The sequence below is a fragment of the Oncorhynchus mykiss genome, chromosome 7, assembly GCF_057628025.1.
Source record: "Oncorhynchus mykiss isolate SJ-2025 chromosome 7, ASM5762802v1, whole genome shotgun sequence".
NCBI classification, from domain to species: domain Eukaryota; kingdom Metazoa; phylum Chordata; class Actinopteri; order Salmoniformes; family Salmonidae; genus Oncorhynchus; species Oncorhynchus mykiss.
Window position 1 is genome coordinate 35974180 of NC_143028.1, and position 19944 is coordinate 35994123.

The 19944-nt window shown below is 46.9% G+C and overlaps 1 protein-coding gene across 3 annotated transcripts in view; it reads left to right on the plus strand.

Moving 5' to 3' along the window:
• The first annotated feature begins 340 nt into the window (after nt 1-340).
• LOC110527773 (A-type voltage-gated potassium channel KCND3-like) overlaps nt 341-19944 on the plus strand; it is a 125119-nt gene continuing 105515 nt past the window's right edge. For all 3 annotated transcript variants that reach the window (XR_016497223.1, XM_090240804.1, XM_090240805.1), the window contains exon 1: nt 341-1488. Coding sequence is in view for 2 of the 3 variants with exons in the window: in XM_090240804.1 (XP_090096930.1) it covers nt 386-1488 (1103 nt within the window). In the remaining variant the exon portion in view is untranslated. The remainder of the gene's footprint in view (nt 1489-19944) is intronic.

The window sequence follows — 19944 nt, forward strand, 5'->3', positions numbered from 1 at the left end:
CACAGTTGCAGATTGCAGTTTTGCTCAATGACAGCACATTTCTGGTGGCCTTCTTCCGTTAAGCACAGTTGTTCGGAGCATGCTAGATCGCTAATTATCACAGGTGGTCCCTCAGTCTTCCTTCTGTCTTCCACAAACAAAAACAATGCGTGTAGGCCAGTGACAAACTATTTAAATGTAAAGCCTTTTTAAATTCAGGCTGTAACACAACAACATCTGGAAAAAGTCAAGGGGTGTGAAAACTTTCTGAAAGCACTGTACCATGCAATCACCTTATCATGGAAATGTTGTATTCATGAGTTGTTACTGATTGTGTGTTTTGTCTTTTTCTCTGCTCAAGATGGCAGGTAATTTTAAGGCAAGCCGGAACACAGAGTGAGTCGCCATGGCGGCAGGAGTGGCTGCATGGCTTCCCTTTGCACGGGCAGCAGCTATTGGCTGGATGCCTGTGGCCAACTGCCCCATGCCCATTGCTCCTAGAGACCACAGAAAGAGACATGACGAGCTGATCATCCTGAACGTGAGTGGACGACGCTTCCAGACCTGGAGGACCACACTGGACCGCTACCCAGACACCCTGCTGGGAAGCTCAGAGAAACAGTTTTTTTACGATGAGGAGACAAAGGAGTATTTCTTCGACCGGGACCCAGACTCCTTCCGCAGCATTCTCAACTTCTACCGGACGGGAAAGTTGCACTATCCTCGCTACGAGTGCATCTCGGCCTATGACGAAGAGCTAACTTTCTTCGGCATCATTCCGGAGATCATCGGCGACTGCTGCTACGAAGAGTACAAGGACCGGAAGCGGGAGAACGCGGAGCGTCTCCAGGATGACCAGGATGACAACAAGGACTGCAAGCTGCCCAACATGACATACAGAGAGACCATGTGGAGGGCCTTTGAGAACCCTCACACCTCCACCATGGCCCTTGTGTTCTACTATGTCACCGGCTTCTTCATCGCCATCTCAGTCCTCACCAACGTGATAGAGACGGTACCTTGTGGTGCCACGCCTTCACAGAAGGATATGCCGTGTGGCGAGCGCTATACCATCGCCTTCTTCTGCATGGACACAGCCTGCGTCCTCATCTTCACCGTGGAGTACCTCATGAGACTGTTCGCCGCGCCCAGCCGCTACCAATTTATGCGCAGTGTGATGAGCATCATAGACGTGGTAGCCATCTTTCCCTACTACATCGGCCTGGTGATGACAGACAATGAGGATGTGAGCGGGGCCTTCGTCACGCTCAGAGTGTTCCGTGTGTTCCGCATCTTCAAGTTCTCCCGCCACTCGCAGGGCCTCAGGATCCTGGGGTACACGCTGAAGAGCTGCGCCTCCGAGCTGGGCTTCCTCCTCTTCTCCCTCACCATGGCCATCATCATCTTTGCCACGGTCATGTTCTACGCAGAGAAGGGGTCGTCGTCGACCAAGTTCACCAGCATTCCAGCCTCCTTCTGGTACACCATTGTCACAATGACCACGTTGGGGTAAGTCCTCCCTATTTCCCTCTTTCTCTCTCTATCTCCCTGTCTCACTTTCATTCTCTTTCTCACTTGCATTCTCTTCCTCTCTTTTTATCTTTCTTCCAATCTCTTTGTTTTTTCCTCGCTCTCTCTCCCTCTCATTCTCTCAGCAGTTTGGGTTCTCTCTCTCTCCACTTGTGTGGTTCATAAAACAAATTGTGTGTTCTGCATTGGAATGATGCATGCTGTCCCCAAGAGATCTCAAGATGGTTCACAAATGTTATCTTCAAATCAGGAGCTCTCACAAAACCTTACTTGGCATCACCAAATCACAAATATTGACTCATGTTGGGAGTTTTGGTATTCTAAAAAAGTTAAGAAGTCAACCATCCAAGGTTGAATTCAAACAACAAACGTCTTCTGAAGAGGCTTTAGTTAGTTATACAGCCATAATTCACTTCAACATGATGAATGCACCTTAAAAAGTTGATTAGCAGATTTGATCTGGTGCCAAAATGCTTGCCTGTGTTCTACTGCAAACATAATACCTTGGTCTATTGTTTGGATGTCCTGGATATGTTTTCTGCTGTGTGGTGGAAAATGGAATGTGGATAAATGCCAACAGCTTCCTCACTTCTTCAATAGACTAGTGGGTGTATGTATGATGCTGCTGCCCATTTGAGTAATGGTGGAGAGCCACCACTACATTTACAGTACCTACTTGACCTACTAGTATAAACTCTAATAGCAAATTGTTTACCTCACTGTGGGCTGGCCGAATGCAGTAGCTCCTGGGAAAGTGTGTGTGTGTGTGTATGTGTGTGTGTGTGTGTGTGTGTGTGTGTGTGTGTGTAAGCACGCACGTGCCTGTGCTCCTGCGGGCATTTGTCCATGTGTGTGCGCTTGCCTGAATGTTTTGCGAGGGTAGCAGGAGATTTGTGTGTTCCTTTTATGTCTTTGTCTAGTGGGTGTTTTGTGTCTAATGTCATTTAAAAAATGTCCGTAATCTGGTATGCTCTGGGACACATAATCCCAGAAAACAATGATTGTAATAAGAATTGGGATCCTGAATGCCGGTGAAAGGGTTTTTGTTTTTCTCACTAGATTAATGATTGGTTTTAATTTGTTCTAAAAAAAATAACTGTACATTCTTTTCAATGTTACATCTATAGGTACGTACAGTATGTAGATGTAATACTTTTTACAACTATTTTCCTTCTATTTATACTTTATCTGTTTCTGCCAGCTTCTCTTTGGGCTTTGTCCATCTCCACATTCTGTTAGTCAAGGAGAATGACCTCTGACAACCAATGTCTCCCTGGTAGACTGGTGCTGTTATAGCCTGTCTGATTCTTCACTGGCCAGTTAATACAGTGACCTTGACGGTTGTTTCACCAAGCAGCCAGGAAGTCTCTCCCCAGGAAATAGTGCCAGGGGAAATAGCCGTTCAACCTTGTTCCTGTTCTGTTCTCTTCTGTACCCACCAGTTGCTTCATGAGTGATTCCTCAAGAAATAAGGTCAAAAATATACCAAAATTTGTTGGTTCCCCCTCCAAAAAAATATCCATAGAATGATCCTTTGGAGGAAAGATTGTTGACATATATTTGACATTTGTATCTAAAAGCATAAAAACATTTGAAAGGATATTACTTTAATTTGGCATATTTTTAAATATATTGTCGGACCTAATATACTCTACGGGCATACCAACATTACAGAGTGGTATCTCTGCTAGTTTTAAAATTGTGTCCCATTTAATACTGAAATATTGTAGCCAATCACATCCCTCCTTTTACTTGTATCATTGCTTATCCTGCAAATCACCAGCAGAGGGCAAGCACTTTGAATACATTTTCGAATCAAACCAGATTGTATTTGTCACATGCGCCGAATACGATAGGTGTAGACCTTACAGTGAAATGCTTACTTACAAGCCCTTAACCAAAAATGCAGTTAAGAAAAATACCAAAAAAATAAATGAAATAAAAGTAACAAATAATAATAAATAACTAACGTTTCCGTCCAGGAGCAAGCACCAACTAGCCTGGGGCTAGCCCATGCTAGACCCATCTCCCGACTAGGGCTCCTGGGCTACTCCTGAAGCCCTCTCCTCGGCTACAATATCCAGACCCCTTCTACTGTCGGTACGGGGCACGGGACCCCGCCGATCCTTCACGACTGGAATACCGACATAATCTGCCCGAGGATCCCAACAGGCCCCTCAGGCGCGAAGTCCCCTGAAAGCCCATTCTGCTAACCGCGGCCTGCTAGCTATCTATAGCATATTGGACTGTTAGCTGATCCACTGGCCAGTTTCTTGCAACTACTATACCCATTTTGCCAACTGGACTTGGACCCCTCTGCTACTTGGAACCCTACTAATTCCACGACTGGTCTATCGATGTCACAGCACGAGGAGGCAAAAACAGACTTTTCCCCCATCCCTCTAAGGCCCTTATGCTAGCTTACTAGACCCGGCCTGCTAGCTTGCTAGCACAGGCCTGCTAACTGTCTGAATCGCCGCGTAACCAGCCAGCCCAACCACCACTGGACCTATATGATCACTTGGCTACGCATGCCTCTTCCTAATATCAATATGCCTTGTCCATTTACTGTCCTGGTTAGTGATTACTGTCTTATTTCACTGTAGAGCCTATAGCCCTGCTCAATATGCCTTAACCAACCATGTTGTTCCACCTCCCACAAATGCGATGACATCACCTGGTTTAAACGTCTCTATATATCTCTCTCTACATTACTCAATGCCTAGGTTTACCTCCAATGTACTCTCTTCCTACCATACCTTTGGCTGTACATTATGCCTTGAATCTATGCTATCGTGCCCAGAAACCTGCTCCCTTTACTCTCTGTTCCGAACTTGCTAGACGGCCAGTTCTTATAGCCTTTATCCGTACCCTTATCCTACTTCTCCTCTGTTCCTCTGTTGATGTAGAGGTTAATCTAGGAACTGCAGTGCCTAGCTCCACTCCTACTCCCCAGGTGCCCTCATTTGTTGACTTCAGTAACCAAAAAAGCCTTGGTTTCATGCATGTTAACATTAGAAGCCTACTCCCTAAGTTTGCTTTATTCACTGCTTTAGCACATTCTGCCAACCCGGATGTCTTAGCCGTGTCTGAATCCTGGCTTAGGAAAACCACAAAAACCCCAGAAAATTCCATCCCTAACTATAACATTTTCCACCAAGATAGAACTGCCAAAGGGGGCGGTGTTGCAATCTACTGCAGAGATAGCCTGCAGAGTTCTATCCTACTATCCAGGTCTGTACCAAAACAATTCAAGCTTCTACTTCTAAAAATGCACCTTTCCAGAAACAAGTCTCTCACCATTGCCGCTTGCTATTGACCACCCTCTGCCCCCAGCTGTGCCCTGGACACCATATGTGAATTGATTGCCCCCCATCTATCTTCTGAGATTGTGCTGCTAGGTGACCTAAACTGGGACATGCTTAACACCTTGGCCATCCTACAATCTAAACTTGATGCCCTCAATCTCACACAAATGATCAATGAACCTACCAGGTACAACCCCAAATCCGTAAACACGGGCACCCTCATAGATATCATCCTAACTAACTCGCCCTCCAAATACACCTTTGCTGTTTTTAACCAAGATCTCAGAGATCACTGCCTCATTGCCTGCATCCGTAATGGGTCTGCGGTCAAATGACCACCCCTCATCACTGTCAAACGCTCCCTAAAACACTTCTGCGAACAGGCCTTTCTAATTGACCTGGCCGGGGTATCCTGGAATGACATTGACCTCATCCCGTCAGTACAAGATGCCTGGTTATTCTTTAAAAGTGCCTTCCTCACCATCTTAAATAAGCATGCTCCATTAAAAAAATGTAGATCTAGGAATAGATATAGCCCTTGGTTCACTCCAGACCTGTCTGCCCTTGACCAGCACAAAAACATCCTGTGGCGTTCTGCATTAGCATCGAATAGCCCCCGTGATATGCAACTTTTTAAAGCAGTTTAAATATACACAGGCAGTTAGGAAAGCTAAGGCTAGCTTTTTCAAACAGAAATTTGCATCCTGTAGTACAAACTCAAAAAAGTTCTGGGACACTGTAAAGTCCATGGAGAATAAGAGCACCTCCTGAGAACTGAGAGAGCACGGCTAGGAAACACTGTCACTACTGATAAATCCACAATAATTGAGAATTTCAACATGCATTTTTCTACGGCTGGCCATGCTTTCCACCTGGCTACCCCTACCCCGGTCAACAGCTTTGCGCTCCCCAGAGCAACTCGCCCAAACCTCCCCCACTACTCCTTCACCCAAATCCAGATAGCTGATGTTCTGAAAGAGCTGCAAAATATGGACCCTTACATATCAACCGGGCTAGACAATCTGGACCCTCTCTTTCTAAAATTATCTGCCGAAATTATTGCAACCCCTATTACTAGCCTGTTCAACCTCTCTTTTGTATCGTCTGAGATTCCCAAAGATTGGATAGCTGCCGCGGTCATCCCCCTCTTCAAAAGGGGATACACTCTGGACCCAAACTGCTGCAGACCTATATCTATTCTACCCTGCCTTTCTAAGGTCTTTGAAAGCCAAGTTAACAAACAGATTACCGACCATTCCGAATCTCACCGTACCTTCTTCGCTATGCAGTCTGGTTTCAGAGTTGGTCATGGGTGCACCTCAGCCATGCTCAAGGTCCTAAACGATATCATAACCGCCATCGATAAGAGACATTACTGTGCAGCCGTATTCATCGACCTGGCCAAGGCTTTCGACTCTGTCAATCACAACATTCTTATTGGCAGATACAACAGCCTTGGTTTCTCAAATGATTGTCTCGCTTGGTTCACCAACTATTTCTCCGATAGAGTTCAGTATGTCAAATTGGAGGGTCTGTTGTCCGGACCTGTGGGTGCCACAGGGTTAAATTCTCGGCCCGAATCTCTTCTCTGTATACATCAATGATGTCGCTCTCGCTGCTGGTGATTCTTTGATCCACCTCTATGCAGATGATACCATTCTGTATACCTCTGGCCCTTTGTTGGGCACTGTGTTAACTAACCTCCAGATGAGCTTCAATGCCATACAACTCTCCTCCGTGGCCTCCAACTGCTCTTAATTAAATGCAAGTAAAACTAAATGTATGCTCTTCAACCGATCACTGCCCGCACCTGCCCGCCCGTCTAGCATCACTACTCTGGACGGTTCTGACTTAGAATATGTGGACAACTACAAATACCTAGGTGTCTGGTTAGACTGTAAACTCTCCTTCCAGACTGACATTAAACATCTCCAATCCAAAATGTAATCTAGAATCGGCTTCCTATTTCGCAACAAAGCATCCTTCACTCATGCTGCCAAACATAAAACTGACCATCCTACCAATGCTCGACTTCGGCGATGTCGTTTACAAAATAGCCTCCAACACTCTACTCAACAAATTGGAAGCAGTCTATCACAGTGCCATCCGTTTTGTCACCAAAGCCCCATATTCTACCCACTACTGCGACCTGTATGATCTCGTTGGCTGGCCCTCGCTTCATACTCGTTGCCAAACCCACTGGCTCCAGGTCATCTACAAGTCTCTGCTAGGTAAAGCCTCACCTTATCTCAGCTCACTGGTCACTATAGCAGCACCTACCCGTAGCACACGCTCCTGCAGGCATATCTCACTGGTCACCCCCAAGCCAATTCTTCCTTTGGCGGCCTCTTCTTCCAGTTCTCTGCTGCCAATAACTGGAATGAACTGCAAAAATCTCTGAAGCTGGAGTCTCTTACCTCCATCACTAGTTTTAAGCACCAGCTGTAAGAGCAGCTCACAGATCACTGCACCTGTACATAGCTCATCTGTAAATAGCCCATCCAATCTACCTCATCCACATACTGTATTTATTTATTTATTTATCTTGCTACTTTGCACCCCAGTATCTCACTTTGCACATTCATCTTCTGCACATCCTACTATTCCAGTGTTTAATTGCTATAATGTAATTACTTTACCACCATGGCCTATTTATTGTCTTACCTTATCTTACCTCATTTGCACATGCTGTATATAGATTTTTCTACTGTATTATTGACTGTATGTTTGTTTATTCCATGTGTAACTCTATGTTGTTGTATGTGTCGAACTGCTTTGCTTTATCGTGGCCAGGTCGCAGTTGCAAATGAGAACTTGTTCTCAACTAGCCTACCTGGTTAAATACAGTGCCTTGCGAAAGTATTCGGCCCCCTTGAACTTTGCGACCTTTTGCCACATTTCAGGCTTCAAACATAAAGATATAAAACTTTATTTTTTTGTGAAGAATCAACAACAAGTGGGACACAATCATGAAGTGGAACGACATTTATTGGATATTTCAAACTTTTTTAACAAATCAAAAACTGAAAAATTGGGCGTGCAAAAATATTCAGCCCCCTTAAGTTAATACTTTGTAGCGCCACCTTTTGCTGCGATTACAGCTGTAAGTCGCTTGGGGTATGTCTCTATCAGTTTTGCACATCGAGAGACTGAACATTTTAACCCATTCCTCCTTGCAAAACAGCTCGAGCTCAGTGAGGTTGGATGGAGAGCATTTGTGAACAGCAGTTTTCAGTTCTTTCCACAGATTCTCGATTGGATTCAGGTCTGGACTTTGAGGTCTGGCCATTCTAACACCTGGATATGTTTATTTTTGAACCATTCCATTGTAGATTTTGCTTTATGTTTTGGATCATTGTCTTGTTGGAAGACAAATCTCCGTCCCAGTCTCAGGTCTTTTGCAGACTCCATCAGGTTTTCTTCCAGAATGGTCCTGTATTTGGCTCCATCCATCTTCCCATCAATTTTAACCATCTTCCCTGTCCCTGCTGAAGAAAAGCAGGCCCAAACCATGATGCTGCCACCACCATGTTTGACAGTGGGGATGGTGTGTTCAGCTGTGTTGCTTTTACGCCAAACATAACGTTTTGCATTGTTGCCAAAAAGTTCAATTTTGGTTTCATCTGACCAGAGCACCTTCTTCCACATGTTTGGTGTGTCTCCCAGGTGGCTTGTGGCAAACTTTAAACAACACTTTTTATGGATATCTTTAAGAAATGGCTTTCTTCTTGCCACTCTTCCATAAAGGCCAGATTTGTGCAATATACGACTGATTGTTGTCCTATGGACAGAGTCTCCCACCTCAGCTGTAGATCTCTGCAGTTCATCCAGAGTGATCATGGGCCTCTTGGCTGCATCTCTGATCAGTCTTCTCCATGTATGAGCTGAAAGTTTAGAGGGACGGCCAGGTCTTGGTAGATTTGCAGTGGTCTGATACTCCTTCCATTTCAATATTATCGCTTGCACAGTGCTCCTTGGGATGTTTAAAGCTTGGGAAATATTTTTGTATCCAAATCCGGCTTTAAACTTCTCGCAACAGTATCTCGGACCTGCCTGGTGTGTTCCTTGTTCTTCATGATGCTCTCTGCGCTTTTAACGGACCTCTGAGACTATCACAGTGCAAGTGCATTTATACGGAGACTTGATTACACACAGGTGGATTGTATTTATCATCATTAGTCATTTAGGTCAACATTGGATCATTCAGAGATCCTCACTGAACTTCTGGAGAGAGTTTGTTGCACTGAAAGTAAAGGGGCTGAATAATTTTGCAAGCCCAATTTTTCAGTTTTTGATTTGTTAAAAAAGTTTGAAATATCCAATAAATGTCGTTCCACAGGTGAAATAAATTAAACAGTTTTTAAAAAGCAGCAGTAAAATAACAATAGTGAGGCTATGTACAAGGGGTACTGGTACAGAGTCAATGTGCGGGGGCACCGGTTATTCGAGGCTATGTACAAGGGGTACTGGTACAGAGTCAATGTGCGGGGGCACCGGTTAGTCGAGGTAATTGAGGTAATATATACAAGTAGGTACTGACTATGCATAGATAATACACAGAAAGTAGCAGCAGCATAAAAGAGGGGGGCAATGCAAATAGTCTGGGTAGCCATTTGGTGCTCCAGTACCACTTTCCGTACGGTAGCAGAGAGAACACTCTATGACTAGCGTGGCTGGAGTCTTTGACAATTTTTAGGGCCTTCCTCTGACACCGCCTGGTATAGAGGTCCTGGATGGCAGGAAGCTGATGTACTGGGCAGTACGCACTACCCTCTTGAGTACCTTGCGGTACACCGACTGTTGCCATACCAGGCAGTGATGCAACTAGTCAGGATGCTCTCTCTGGTGCAGCTGTAGAACCTTTTGAGGATCTGAGGACCCATGGCAAATCTTTACAGTCTCCTGAGGGGGAATAGGTTTTGTCTTGCCCTCTTCACGACAGTCTTGGTGTGCTTGGACCATGTTAGTTTGTTGGTGATGTGGACACCAAGGAACTTGAAACTCTCAACCTGTTCCACCACAGCCCCGTCAATGAGAATGGGGGCATGCTCGGTCCTCCTTTTCTCGTAGTCCACAATCATCTCCTTTGTCTTGAGCATGTTGAGGGAAAGGTTGTTGTCCTGGCACCACACTGTCAGGTCTCTGACCTCCTCCCTATAGGCTGTCTCGTTGTTTTTGGTGATCAGGCCTACCACTGTTGTGTCATCTGCAAACTTAATGATGGTGTTGGAGTCGTACCTGGCCGTGCAGCCATGAGTGAACAGTGTGTACAGGAGGGGACTGAGCACACACCCCTGAGGGGCCCCTGTGTTGAGGGTCAGCGTGGCGGATATGTTGTTACCTACTCTTACCCAGAGGCGAAAGAAACGCATGCCTGTTTAGGCAAGGTGCTGGCTAGTGGAGTAGAACACTTGAAAAATGAAATGAGAGACGCACACTCTAGGAGTTCAGATGCAATCATTTAATAACCAACGTTTTGACAGACAAGCTGTCTTCATCAGGGTATACCGTTACCACCTGGGGGCGGCCCGTCAGGAAGTCCAGTATCCAGTAGCAGAGGGAGGTGTTTAGTCCCAGAGTCTTTAGCTTAGTGATGAGCTTTGAGGGCACTATGGTGTTGAATGCTGAGCTGTAGTCAATGAACATCATTCTCACATAGGTGTTCCTTTTGTCCAGTTGTAAAAGGGCAGTGTGGAGTGCAATAGAGATTGCATCAACTGTGGATCTGTTGGGGTGGTATTCAAATTGGTGTGGTCTAGGGTTTCTGGGATAATGGTGTTGATGTGAGCCATGACCAGCCTTTCAAAGCACTTCATGGCTACAGACGTGAGTGTTACGGGTCGGTAGTCATTTATGCAGGTTACCTTAGTGTTCTTGGACACAGGGACTATGGTGGTCTGCTTGAAACCTGTTGGTATTACAGACTCAGACAGGGAGAGGTTGAAAATGCCAGTGAAGACACTTGCCAGTTGGTCAGCACATGCTCGGAGTACACGTCCTGGTAATCCGTCTGAATGTTGACCTGTTTAAAGGTCTTACTCACATCGGCTGCGGAAATCGTGATCACACAGTTGTCCGGAACAGCTGATGCTCTCATGCATGTTTTAGTGTTACTTGCCCCGAAGCGAGCATAGAAGTAATTTAGCTCATCTGGTAGGCTCGTATCACTGGGCAACTCGCGACTGTGCTTCTCTTTGTAGTCTGTAATAGTTTGCAAGCCCTGCCACATCCGACAAGCGTCGGAGCCGTGTAGTTATTGTTCTTGTTTTTCTTATTGTGTTACTTTTTATTATTATTTAGCTCAGTGCAGATGTTGCCTGTAATCCATGGCTTCTGGTTGGGGTATTACGTACTAGGAGGTCGACCGATTATTATTTTTCAACGCCGATACTGATACCGATGATTGGAGGACCAAAAAAAATTAATCGGACGATTTATATATATATATATATATATTTGTAATAAATCACAATTACAACAATACTGAATGAACTAGAGGTTGACCGATTAATCGGAATGGCCGATTAATTAGGGCCGATTTCAAGTTTTCATAACAATCGGAAATCGGTATTTTTGGGCGCCGATTTGCCGATTTATTTACACCTTTATTTAATATTTATTTACTAGGCAAGTCAGTTAAGAACACATTCTTATTTTCAATGACGGCCTAGGAACGGTGGGTTAACTGCCTCGTTCAGGGGCAGAACAACAGATTTTCACCTTGTCAGCTCGGGGGATCCAATCTTGCAACCTTACTGTTAACTAGTCCAACGCAATAACGACCTGCCTCTCTCTCGTTGCACTCCACAAGGAGACTGCCTGTTACGCAAATGCAGTAAGCCAAGATAAGTTGCTAGCTAGAATTAAACTACTCTTATAAAAACAATCAATCATAATCACTAGTTAACTACACATGGTTGTTGATATTACTAGATATTATCTAGCGTGTCCTGTGTTGCATATAATCTGACTGATCATACAAGCATACAAATATCTAAGTATCTGACTGAGCGGTGGTAGGCAGAAGCAGGCGTGTAAACATTCATTCAAACAGCACTTTCGTGCATTTTGCCAGCAGCTCTTCGTTGTACGTCAAGCATTGCGCTGTTTATGACTTCAAACCTATCAACTCCCGAGATGAGGCTGGTGTGACCGAAGTGAAATGGCTGGCTAGTTAGCGCGTGCTAATAGCGTTTCAAACTTCACTCACTCTGAGCCTTGGGGTGGTTGTTTCCCTTGCTCTGCATGGGAAACACTGCTTCGATGTGGTGGCTGTTGTCGTTGTGTTGCTGGTTCGAGCCCAGGGAGGAGCGAGGAGAGAGACGGAAGCTATACTGTTACACTGGCAATACTAAAGTGCCTATAAGAACATCCAATAGTCAAAGGTTAATGAAATACAAATGGTATAGAGGGAAATAGTCCTATAATTACTATAATAACTACAACCTAAAACTTCTTACCTGGGAATATTGAAGACTCATGTTAAAAGGAACCACCAGCTTTCATATGTTCTCATGTTCTGAGCAAGGAACTGAAACGTTAGCTTTCTTACATAGCACATATTGCACTTTTACTTTCTTCTCCAACACTTTGTTTTTGCATTATTTAAACCAAATTGAACATGTTTCATTATCTACTTGAGGCTAAATTGACTTTATTGATGTATTATAGTAAGTTAAAATAAGTGTTAATTCAGCATTGTTGTAATTGTCATTATTACAAATGTATTTATTTTTTTAATCGTCCGATTAATCGGTATCGGCTTTTATGGTCCTCTAATAATCGTTATCGCCGTTGAAAAATCATAATCGGTCGACCACACTTTTATTTTAACTTAATATATTACATAAATAAAATCAATTTAGTCTCAAATATTGTTCAATTTGGTTTAAATAATGCAAAAACAAAGTGTTGGAGAAGAAAGTAAAAGTGCATTATGTGCCATGTAAAAAAGCTCATGTTTACGTTCCTTGCTCAGAACATGAGAACATATGAAAGCTGGTGGTTCCTTTTAACATGAGTCTTCAATATTCCCAGTTAAGAAGTTTTAGGTTGTAGTTTTTATAGAAATGATAGGACTATTTCTCTCTATACCATTTGTATTTCATATACCTTTGACTATATGATGTTCTTATAGGCACTTTAGTATTGCCAGCCTAATCTCGGGAGTAGATAGGCTTGATGTCATAAACAGTGCTGTGCATCAAGCATTGCTAAGCGCTGATGTTTGAATGAATGCTTACAAGCCTGCTGCTGCCTACCACCGCTCAGTCAGACTGCTCTATCAAATATCATATAATATTCTTAATTATAAAATAATAAACACACAGAAATACGAGCCTTTGGTCATTAATATGGTCAAATCCGGAAACCATCATTTCGAAAACAAAATTTTTAGTCTTTGTGAAATACGGAACCGTTCCGTATTTTATCGAACGGGTGGCAACCCGAAGTCTTAACAGGCACCGCATTGATTATATGCAACGCAGTGATTATGTGAACATTGATTGTTTTTTATGAGATAAGTTCAATGCTAGCTAGCAACTTACCTTGGCTCCTTGCAGCCACAAGGTCCTTTTGATGCTTTACTTGCGTAACAATTGGTCAGCCTGCCACGCAGTCTCCTCGTGGATTGCAATGTAATCATCCGTAATCTGCGTCCAAAAAGGCAGATTACCGATTGTTATGAAAACTTGAAATCGGCCCTAATTAATTGGCCATGATTAATCGGTCTACCTCTAATACATACAATCACTGTGGGGACGACGTCACCGATGCACTTATGAAGCCAGTGACCGATGTGGTGTACTCCTCAATGCCATCGGAAGAATCCTGGAACATATTCCAGTCTGTGCTAGCAAAACAGTCGCAAAACTGTAGCTTAGCATCTGCTTCATCTGACCACTTTTTTATTGACCGAGTTACTGGTGCTTCCTGCTTTAATATTTGCTTGTAAGCAGGAATCAGGAGAATAGAATTATGGTCAGATTTGCCAAATGTAGGGTGAGGGAGAGCTTTGTACGTATCTCTGTGTGTGGAGTAAAGGTGGTCTTGAGTTTTTTTCCCCCTCTGGTCGCACATTCAACATGCTTGTAGAAATGAGGTAAAACAGATTTAAGTGCCATCATCAATTTGTGGTGGTAAATATAGATGAAAACTCACTTGGTAGATAGTGTGGTCTACAGTTTATCATGAGATACTCTACCTCAGGCGAGCAAAACCTCAAGACTTCCTTAGATATCGTGCACCAGCTGTTGTTTACAAATATACATAGACCGCCACTGTTTGTTTTACCAGAGGCTGCTGTTCGTCTTTCAGCCACGACTCGAGGAAACATTATAGTTTTTAATGTCCTGTTGGTAGGATATACGTGCTTGTAGTTCGTCCACTTTATTATCCAGCGATTGTACGTTGGCCAATAGTACTGATGGCAAAGGCAGATTAGCCATTCGTCGCCGGATCCTTACAAGGCACCCTGATCTCCTTCCGCGATATCTCCATATTTTTCTCCTACGAATGCCTGGGATGAGAGCCTCGTCGGTTGTCTGGAGTAAATCCCTCTCGTTCGACTCAAAGAAAAATTATTTGTCCAGTTTAAGGTGAGTAATCGCTGTTCTGATGTCCAGAAGCTCTTTTCGGTCATAAGAGACGGTAACAGCAACATTATGTACAAAATAAGTTACAAACAATGCGAAACAATTAACAAAATAGCACGGTTGGTTAAGAGCCCATAAAATGGCAGACATCCCCTCTGCCGCCATTACTTGTTTGTTTTCCCATTTGCTCTGTTGCTAATGCTTACAATTGGATCATAACTCTAAGTTGCAGCGATCCCACTCTGGATGAACTTGTGGATACCATTTTTATGTCTGTGTCCAGTATGAAGGAAGTTTGAGGTAGTTTCGCAAGCCAATGCTAACTAGTGTTAGCGCAATGATTGGAAGTCTATGGGTATCCGCTAGCATACTATTTTTGCCAAAATCCCGAAGTATCTCTTTAAAGTTACACTTTTTTGGGGATATATGGTATTTGAGTTGCCTGTCTAACAAATCCATTTGCTCTCCTCCAAATGTTTTTTAAATGAAAGTTAATTGATGCACACAATCATCTATAATTTACTCTAAGTGAGGCTTCCCATTATTACAGAATGGATCACCACGGAAACTCAGTAGTCATTCGACCATCTTGTTCCGACACAGCGTTTCTAAAGCCTGCCACTTTGCTCACCTGCTGAAGGGGCATATGCTCAGGTGATGAGGTCACCCATTTCCCATCTGTCGTTTTATGTAAGAACCATGGATGCAAACCAAGCAACCATCTACCCCCCAAACACAAGTCACCAGTAAATCTTCCAATTTAGGTGTTCAGATTAAGATTTGTGGAAGTAGAGATAGTGTTGTCTTTTTAATTTATTTCCCTTATCTTGGAATTACATGTACAAAGAATGCATATGCGGTCATTCTCTGGCAAGCTAAAATCAGGGCCTCTCAGTAGGCTATGCTGGAGGACCCCATCGGCATACCATCAGCTGTGGTAATACAGTATACTGTATGTGTGGTAAATATTCCTCCCCATCCCAACTCCGTTATCAATACTAGAAAGACCTTTACCGGGCAAAAATGACTATTAGTGTCTACAGTTTAAGGTTTAAGGTTGCATTTATTTGCACCAAATCAAATATTCAAATAAGTGATAAACAACGACACTGATAAAAACAAAGAAAGAAAGAAATAAAAAGAGGTGTGCAGGTGTGGTTGGAAGCCCAAGGGCTTATATAAAAACCACACCACAAAACTACATACAAAACATAAGTTAAAACAGATTTAAAAAAAAAACACTAATCATAAAAGTACAAATGAATCGATCAGCAAACACAAAGAACTGAAAAACGGTATATATGTTAATTAAACGTGTGTGCATGTGTGGATGTGAGTGTGTGAGAGTTGGGCTATAAGGAGGAGATTACTGAGTTGACATTGAGGGATGATGAGGTTTTGGCAATGTGAAGATATGAATTCCAGAGTACGGTACCTCTGTATCTGATTAGAGAATTGACTATGTGAGGTGTGACAGAGGGGAGGCTAGAGGTTATCGCAGTGTCTTGTGTTATATAGATGAATTTCAGAATTAGCCTGGAAGAATCCATTGAATGGTTTAGGTAAACTGTCTGGGAGGTATGAGCATTTGTAGATGAAAATGCATAATTTGCTGGACATTAATGTTGTAAATAGACAAGATATTGTTTCTTAAACAAAGGTGTAGATGGAGCCAGGTAATTAGAGGAGATGGCTAGTGTAAGGGCGTTCGTCTGTAGGAGGAAGAGAAGCGGACCAAAGCGCAGCGTGGTGGTTATTCATGTTTTAATAAATCACTACACATGAACAAACTAACAAAAACAAGAAATGTGAAAACGCAAAACAGTCCTATCCTGTGACACCAAACACAGTGACAGGAACAATCACCCACAAACACAGTGAAACCCAGGCTACCTAAGTATGGTTCTCAATCAGAGACAACTAATGACACCTGCCTCTGATTGAGAACCATACTAGGCCGAAAACATAGAAATGCCCCAAAACACAGAAAAACAAACATAGACTGCCCACCCAACTCACGCCCTGACCATACTAAATAAATACAAAACAGAAATAGAGGTCAGAACGTGACAGTACCCCCCCCCCCCAAAGGTGCGGACTCCGGCCGCAAAACCTTGACCTATAGGGGAGGGTCTGGGTGGGCGTCTGTCCGCGGTGGCGGCTCTGGCGCGGGACGCGGACCCCACTTCACCATTGTCTTAGTCCGCCTTATTGTCCGCCTCCCTGGCTTACTCACCATGACCACCCCTCTCAATGACCCCACTGGACAGAGGGGCTGCTCGGGACAGAGGGGCAGCTCGGGACAGAGGTGAAGCAGCTGCTCGGGACAGAGGGACAGCTGCTCGGGACAGAGGGGCGATAGCAGCTCGGGACAGAGGGGCGATAGCAGCTCGGGACAGAGGGGCGATAGCAGCTCGGGACAGAGGGGCGGCAGCTGCTCGGGACAGAGGGGCGGCAGCTGCTCGGGACAGAGGGGCGGCAGCTGCTCGGGACAGAGGGACAGCTGCTCGGGACAGAGGGACAGCTGCTCGGGACAGAGGGGCAGCTGCTCGGGACAGAGGGGCAGCTGCTCGGGACAGAGGGGCAGCTGCTCGGGACAGAGGGGCAGCTGCTCGGGACAGAGGGGCGGCAGCAGCTTGGGACAGAGGGGCGACAGCTGCTCTGGACAGAGGGGCAGCTGCTCGGGCGGCCCCTGGCTGACTGACGGCACTGGCGGCCCCTGGCTTACTGGCGGCACTGGCGGCCCCTGGCTTACTGGCGGCCCCTGGCTGACTGGCGGCCCCTGGCTGACTGGCGGCCCCTGGCGGCCCCTGGCTGACTGGCGGCACTGGCGGCCCCTGGCTGACTGGCGGCACTGGCGGCCCCTGGCGACTGGCGGCACTGGCGGCCCCTGGCTGACTGGCGGCACTGGCGGCCCCTGGCTGACTGGCGGCACTGGCGGCCCCTGGCTGACTGGCGGCACTGGCGGCCCCTGGCTGACTGGCGGCACTGGCGGCCCCTGGCTGACTGGCGGCACTGGCGGCCCCTGGCTGACGGGCGGCACTGGCGGCCCCTGGCTGACGGGCGGCACTGGCGGCCCCTGGCAGACGGGCGGCACTGGCGGCTCCTGGCAGACGGGCGGCACTGGCGGCGCTGGGCAGACGGGCGGCACTGGCGGCGCTGGGCAGACGGGCGGCGTTGGCGGCGCTGGGCAGACGGGCGGCGTTGGCGGCGCTGGGCAGACGGGCGGCGTTGGCGGCGCTGGGCAGACGGGCGGCGTTGGCGGCGCTGGGCAGACGGGAGGCTCAGCTGGTGCTGGGCAGACGGGAAGCTCAGCTGGTGCTGGGCAGACGGGAAGCTCAGCTGGCGCTGGGCAGACGGGAAGCTCAGCTGGTGCTGGGCAGACGGGAAGCTCAGCTGGCGCTGGGCAGACGGGAAGCTCAGCTGGCGCTGGGCAGACGGGAAGCTCCGGCAACGCTGGAGAAAAGGAAGGCCCTGGTAGCGCCGGAGAGGCGGGAGACTCCGGCAGCGGCGCCGGACAGGCGGGAGGCTCCGGCAGCGGCGCCGGACAGGCGGGAGGCTCCGGCAGCGGCGCCGGACAGGCGGGAGGCTCCGGCAGAGGCGCCGGACAGGCGGGAGGCTCCGGCAGAGGCGCCGGACAGGCGGGAGGCTCCGGCAGAGGCGCCGGACAGGCGGGAGGCTCCGGCAGAGGCGCCGGACAGGCGGGAGGCTCCGGCAGAGGCGCCGGACAGGCGGGAGGCTCCGGCAGAGGCGCCGGACAGGCGGGAGGCTCCGGCAGAGGCGCCGGACAGGCGGGAGGCTCCGGCAGAGGCGCCGGACAGGCGGGAGGCTCCGGCAGAGGCGCCGGACAGGCGAGAGGCTCCGGCAGAGGCGCCGGACAGGTGGGAGGCTCCGGCAGCGCTGGAGAGGAGGAAGGCTCTGGTAGCGCCGGAGAGGCGGGAGACTCCGGCAGCGCTGGAGAGGAGAGAGCCCCTGCAAGGATGGGCCGGAGAGACAGCCTGGTACGGGGAGCTGCCACCGGAGGGCTGGTGCGTGGAGGTGGTGACGGATAGACCGGGCCGTGCAGGCGCACTGGAGCTCTTGAGCACCGAGCCTGCCCAACCTTACCCGGTTGGATGGTCCCGGTCGCCCTGCCAGTGCGGCGAGGTGGAATAGCCCGCACTGGGCTATGCAGGCGAACCGGGGACACCGTGCGCAAGGCTGGTGCCATGTAAGCCGGCCCAAGGAGATGCACTGGAGACCAGATGCGTAGAGCCGGCTTCATGGCACTTGGCTCGATGCCCACTCTAGCCCGGCCGATACGCGGAGCTGGAATGTACCGCACCGGGCTGTGCACCCGCACTGGGGACACCGTGCGCTCCACAGCATAACACGGTGCCTGCCCGGTCTCTCTAGCCCCCCGGTAACCACAGGAAGTTGGCTCAGGTCTCCTACCTGGCGTAGCCATACTCCCTGTTAGCCCCCCCCCCAAGAAATTTTTGGGGCTGACTCCCGGGCTTCCTTGCCAACCGTGTTCCCTCATATCGCCGGCTCCTCTCTCCGGCTGCCTCTGCTCTCCTCGCTGCCTCCACCTGTTCCCATGGAAGGCGATCCTTTCCCGCCAGGATCTCCTCCCATGTGTAGCAACCCTTGCCGTCCAACACATCATCCCAAGTCCATTCCTCCTTGTGCCGCTGTTGCCCGTTACCACGCCGCTTGGTCCTGTTGCGGTGGGTGATTCTGTAAGGGCGTTCGTCTGTAGGAGGAAGAGAAGCGGACCAAAGCGCAGCGTGGTGGTTATTCATGTTTTAATAAATCACTACACATGAACAAACTAACAAAAACAAGAAATGTGAAAACGCAAAACAGTCCTATCCTGTGACACCAAACACAGTGACAGGAACAATCACCCACAAACACACAGTGAAACCCAGGCTACCTAAGTATGGTTCTCAATCAGAGACAACTAATGACACCTGCCTCTGATTGAGAACCATACTAGGCCGAAAACATAGAAATGCCCCAAAACACAGAAAAACAAACATAGACTGCCCACCCAACTCACGCCCTGACCATACTAAATAAATACAAAACAACAGAAATAGAGGTCAGAACGTGACAGCTAGTCTTGCAAATGTCTTTTGTATGATAAGTAATTTGTGGAGGTAAGAGGCGTGTGTACTGGCCCAGACAATATTACAGTAAATTAGATATAGGTAAATTAAGCTACAGAATAGAGTTAGGAAGCAAGCCTGATAAACCACACCGCAAATCTTTCTGATGATACCAACAGATTTCATCACTTTGCTGCAGACAAATTGAATATGATCTTTCCAGTATCATTTTTCAGCAATTAGAACTCAGAGGAATCTAGTGGATGCGACTTGTGACTTAAAAAAAATAATAATTGTGGATACAATAAAGATTTTACATGAAAGATAATTTGTTTATCTGGAACCAATCATACAATTTGTCCATGCCTGGGTTGGCTTCGTTAATTAGTCAATCAAAATCATTTTATGATAAAATCAAATTGGTGTCATCAGCAAGAG